This window comes from Corvus brachyrhynchos, unplaced genomic scaffold (genome assembly GCF_000691975.1).
Source record: "Corvus brachyrhynchos isolate BGI_N302 unplaced genomic scaffold, ASM69197v1 scaffold262, whole genome shotgun sequence".
NCBI classification, from domain to species: Eukaryota; Metazoa; Chordata; class Aves; order Passeriformes; family Corvidae; genus Corvus; species Corvus brachyrhynchos.
Window position 1 is genome coordinate 3,088,890 of NW_008236626.1, and position 5,200 is coordinate 3,094,089.

The following is a 5,200-nucleotide window of genomic DNA, read 5'->3' on the forward strand; positions in this document are numbered from 1 at the left end:
GGCAACCTTCCACTAAGCCAGGTTGCTCCAAGCCCCATCCAGCCTGGCCTTGAACACTTGCAGGCAGCCACAGCTTCTCTGGCAACATCTGCCAGTGCCTCACCATCTTCACAGGGATGATTTTCTTCCCAATAGTCAATGTAACCCACTGTCGTTCACTTTAAAGCTGTCACGATGCAATGGGTCATCTTGGCTTTGTGCTCCAGCCCCCTCTTGCAGCACCAGCTTTCCAGTTCAGTTGTCAGCTGCTGCCTGCATTTTGGCTTTCCAAGCCCTTGCAGGGCTGTAGGGAACTGCTGGTGACTTCGGGCTCTAACAAAGTTGCTGGACTTAGTCATGTGGAGCAGGCTTGGACAATCCTTGGGATGGCAGTGTTGGGAGGCTCTTCAGGTCTCAGAGAGCAGAGGGGTTAATTTGCTTCACTACTGGCTGGCTGGCAGTGGATCTTGTAGTTCCCTCATGGGGTTGGGATGCTCCCAGTTGGGAGCTGAAAGCTCTTTGCTCAGACAATCACCACTATCATCTCCTTCTTCAGATGTGGACCAACGGAATCAACGAGGCCAGTAAGATGGCCCTGCTTGCCTGGGAGAAGGAGACTGGCATTGAGCTGGTGCAAATCAACGGGCAGAGGCGCTACGGAGGGCCTCCCCCAGGTATGTCAGGAGAGCAGCTCAGCTGTGGGGCCCTGGGAGCACGGCAGGGCTCACCACGGGCACTGTGTCCCCTGCAGGCTGGGTGGGCGGCCCACCACCGGCCGGCACCGAGGTGTACATCGCGAGGCTGCCGCAGGACATCTACGAGAACACCCTGATCCCGCTGTTCGAGAGCGTGGGGAAGCTCTACGAGTTCCGCCTCATGATGACCTTCAGCGGGCTCAACCGGGGCTTCGCCTACGCCAGGTACACCTCCCTGCAGGATGCCAGCAACGCCATCGCCACCTTCCACCGCTTCCAGATGCGCAAGGGCTGCGCCATTGTGGTGTGCCGGAGCACGCAGAAGTGTGAGCTCATTGTCAACGGCCTGGACATCTCGGTGAGCCAGCAGGAGCTGCAGGCCATGCTGCAGATGGTCACTGAGGGGATCCTCAGTGTCACCGTGCACGCCAGCCCCTGCCAGAGACCCGCCAAGCTCGCTGTGCTGAAGTACAGGTCGCACGAGGCTGCTGCCCTGGCCAAGAAAGCCCTGACGGAAGGTGAGTGGTGCTGAGGGATGCTGCTTGGGCTGGTCTTCCTGGTGTTTCCTACCTCCAGGCTTGGCGGCAAGGTGACTTCAGCCTTGCTCTCTCCATGTCCTCATGGAATGTCAGCTGCCCATGGTACAGTTGATTTCCAGCAGTCCTAGTGGTGGTGGGATGAAAGAGCTGCTGGAGGTCTGCCTGCTCAGAGCAGGAGCATCACCAGTACCAGTTCAGGGCATCCAGAACATTGACCAAGTTATTAAACCTCCCAGTGGATCTGCCCAACCCCTCAGTGTCCCTTAAACCCTCCCAGTGGAGCTGCTCAATCCCGCTGAGCCCCATCCCACGATTGTAATGTCCTGATGGGACACACTTCCCAGACGTCCAGCTGGGACCTCCAAAGTCCTGGTTTGTAGCCATTTCTGCCCCAGCTGAGAAGCATTTGGTTTTGATATCTGTTCACCTTGCCCCTCAAGTCAGGCTGCCCCTAAAATCCTGGAGATCACTGCAACAGATGCTGAGGGATGGCATGGGATGGCATGGGATGGTGGGCAGGTGAGCATCTCCTGTCTCCTAGGGAACCTGAGGCTCAGGGGAGCAGGGATGAGGGTGGACTGGCTGGACCCCCAAATGAAGCAGAAGCTGCAGCTCTGGGAGGAGGAGCCATCGTCCAACGGAGTGCACGGAGACAAGAGCCTGGCAGTGCCCAGGCCGGCAGCCCTGCCTCCATTGCTGGAGTGCCCAAACATCCTGAGCTGGAGGCATCGCCTGAGGACACCGCTGTTCACCACCAAGTGTGTCCAGGTGAACGCCAACGGGTGGCAGCGGTTCTGGTACCAGGTGGTGATCCCAGGATACCACATGCCCATCAGTGGGTTCACGTGGGTCTTGCAGGACAAGCAGGGCCAGAGCGAGCATGAGAAGGTCAAGATGGCAGCAGCCCTGCACATTCTCCAGGTGTTAGGTGAGTCCTTGGTCAGTCCTTGCATGGCATCTGTGCCAACCTCCTGCCTCTCCCAAAGTCTTGAAGTGTCTCCTGGGAGTGTGGAGCTGTGGCACTTCTGGGGTGGGGTGGGTCGGTGCAGGGAGGGAGCCAGGCTGGCAGGCAGGGCTGAAACACCTCTGAGCTGCAGGTGGGATTCCTGGTTGGAAGCACAGGATGCAAGAGGAGGGGGTTTTGGGGTGAGGGCAGAGCCTGATTCTTCCCTCTCCACTGCAGGTTGCCAGCTGACGTAGGCAGCCGCTCTGCTGAAGCCATGATAGAGCCTGAGCCCTGCTGGGGTCCCAGCCCTGTTCCAGCTTTCCTTTGAGCTGTTTGCAATGGTTTGAGAGCTGGCTCTGGAGGATAAGGGCCACTGTTCTGGTCGACGGCAGCTGCCCTGTCCCCGGTCAGCCCTTGAGTTGGTTCTGGTTTTGAGTTGTTGGTTTTCCTGCCCAGTTTGGCTTCTTTTAAGCTGGCTTGTGTTGCATGGGAGGAGCAGATCCTGGAGAAGCAGCAGCTCTTGGAGGGGCTGCCAGCACCAGATGCCAGTGTGATGGAGGGAATTCCTCCACCGGCCTTCCTGGTTTCTGAGGAACAGCCTCAGATGAGGACAAGGCCACACACAGGGAGCATCCCAGTGGCCACAGATGTTCTGTGGGCTGGTAGAGCTACTGTGTGGGGAGAGGAGTGCCTGTAACCTGGTTGTGTAGTGAGGAAGCAGCTGTGGGGTTCCCAGCTGTCTATGAATGATTCCTCGGGAGTGGGAGGTGTGGCCACATGTTGTTCTTTTGGAATTAAAACTAAGGAATTCTGGAATGCATCAGCTGTGTCATGTCATCTTTTCCTCCTGCATCCTCAGCTCCCTGCCTGTCCAGCGCATCTCGGTGCTCTCCCCCCCCACCAGGAAAGGCAGGGGAAGGGACAGGTGGGATTTGGAGCCTTCACAACCTGGTGGGCCCATTATGTGGGAAGAAGCACTCCCTGGTACCTCGATCTTTGTTGTCTTCTACTCACTGAGCTCTTTCCGACCAGCTTTTGATACCCCTCAGGCTCCTCCAAGTGCCTCCTGATGCCCACCCTCCCCCGTGTCTTTGGGTGGACCTCGGGGAGGTTGCACCTCGTTGGAGGTTAGGGTTTTTCTTTTTGATTTTCCCTCTCTTAAGGAATTTCCCCCCATTTTTGTTGCTAAGGAACAATAACAACCGGGTGCTTATGAGAGACAAAAGAAGTTGCCAAGCTCAGGAGAGGAGGGAAGGCACCTGGCTGCACTTCTTATCTGAGGGTTTCTCTCGGAGGGGCAGAGATACTGTGAGAATTGGGCTGGAAAAAGGAGCTGGGGCAGCTGCTGGTGCCTCTTGCTCTCTCGGCTTCAGAGAACCGTCAGAGCTGCTGCCTGGGGGGGACAGAACTCGCTGCCACCACCGGAGCCCAGCCCGGTCCTGCTTCTCCGTTGCTTGTGAGAGCAGCCACTGAACTGGGACCTTATTATCACCCTACCTCACCAAACAAAAGACCCTTCACCATCTGCTGGGGTGCCTCAGGGGAAACCCTGGGATCCCCGAGCCCCCTCCAAGGGAGTTTCTGTCTCGGAGGTGTTCAAGAGCCAGGTGGCCACTGCCCAAGCCCCCGCCGTTCCTCTGCCCCTGCCCCAAGGTTTCTTTGCTGCACTGTAACCTGCACCCCCTGCCCTGCCTGGATGCCCTCCCTTTCCAGCTACAGCTGCCGAGTTTCCGATGCATCTCGTCCACCACCCCAGGACTTTGCTCATCCCTGCCTTCCCAGCTTGCTACCCGAGGTCCCTGCTACATAGCTCCTTTTGCTATCCAGAGGGGGCACCGGGATCGGCTGCCCCTGTGAGTTCCTAAAGGAAGCCTTTTCCCCATCCCTTCCGCCGTCTGCACCCACCATTGCCGTGTGGAGAGAGGCGGGCCGGGAGCGGCCGGCACCGGGTGTCTGGTTCTGTTTGTTGTTACTGCCATAGTTACTCTTTGTTAGCCTTGTTATCCATGTACAAACTAGTAAAGAACTGTTATTCCTTTTCTCATCTCTTTGCCTGAAAACCCCTTAAGTTCAAAATTATAATTTGGAGAGAAAGGGGGTCGTATTTTCCGTTCCAAGGGAGGCTCCTGCCTTCCTCAGCAGACGCGTGTCTTTCAAACTGAGACACACCTTTATGCTCTCCAGGGACTCCAGGTGTCCGTCAGTTTCATAGATGGCCCACCTCCAGCTCCAGTAATGCCTCTGGCTATGTCCCGTCCCATCCCAGCAAGTGCAACATGAGCCCCTGGACCAGCAGCACCTGGGGGCTGCAGTTGGTGGTCCAAGGGGTCCCAGGCAGTGCCAGGAATCAGCTGGGGAACGCGAGCTGCAGCCAAGGTCAGAAATCCTGTCAGAACTGCACCAGATCCTTCCCATTCCCCAGCAAATCGACGGGGTCCCCAGGGGCCTTGGCCGCAGTGTCCAGCCATATCTGACGCTGTTCCAGGCCCTGCACCCGCTGCCCACTCTGCTCATCCCCAGGGAGGAACCCAGCCCGGGAGGGATCCCAGTCCCTCTCCCCCTCCCCACTCATGGCACATTGTGATGCACATCTAGATGCACCAAGTCCCTTTGGCAGCACCCAAGTCCCATCCTTCTTTTTGGAAATCCCCAGGATCCTCCAAGAGCCTTTTGGTGCACTTTTAAAGTTCTTTTTTGCACTCTCTGGAAGTCTGTCTGTCCCTCCTGGGGTACACCAGAAGTCCTTGCCTCATGAGGATGAGCCAGACCATCAGCACAAGGCGCTGGGAAGTGAAAGGCACTGGGTTTATTTCTAACAGATCTGAAATCTTAATTAATTAACAAAGGGTAATTGACCTGCTGGGATAGCAGGGCAGGAAAGCGATGAACCTGTCTGCCCTGGCCAGGCACTCCAGGACCCCACATCACCCCCTCACCCCTCCTGAGAAATGCCCTGCTTCACCCCCCATCCCAGGACCCCCAAATACACCAGCAAACCCCAGCATCAGCCCCTCCCCTCCCACAGCTGCATCTCCTCCCAG

At 57.2% G+C, this 5,200-nt stretch overlaps 2 protein-coding genes across 2 annotated transcripts in view; one reads left to right on the plus strand and one right to left on the minus strand.

Moving 5' to 3' along the window:
* Positions 1-2,979, plus strand: part of DND1 (DND microRNA-mediated repression inhibitor 1) — a 15,892-nt gene extending 12,913 nt beyond the window's left edge. Inside the window, exons 2-5 of the mRNA XM_017726549.1 lie at positions 536-653; positions 731-1,192; positions 1,755-2,141; positions 2,397-2,979. Coding sequence (XP_017582038.1) covers positions 536-653; positions 731-1,192; positions 1,755-2,141; positions 2,397-2,413 — 984 coding nt within the window. The 3' untranslated portion in view covers positions 2,414-2,979. The remainder of the gene's footprint in view (positions 1-535; positions 654-730; positions 1,193-1,754; positions 2,142-2,396) is intronic.
* A 418-nt stretch (positions 2,980-3,397) lies between these two features.
* The window catches only part of WDR55 (WD repeat domain 55), a 5,333-nt gene continuing 3,530 nt past the window's right edge, over positions 3,398-5,200 (minus strand). Inside the window, exon 8 of the mRNA XM_017726528.1 lies at positions 3,398-3,465. Coding sequence (XP_017582017.1) covers positions 3,398-3,465 — 68 coding nt within the window. The remainder of the gene's footprint in view (positions 3,466-5,200) is intronic.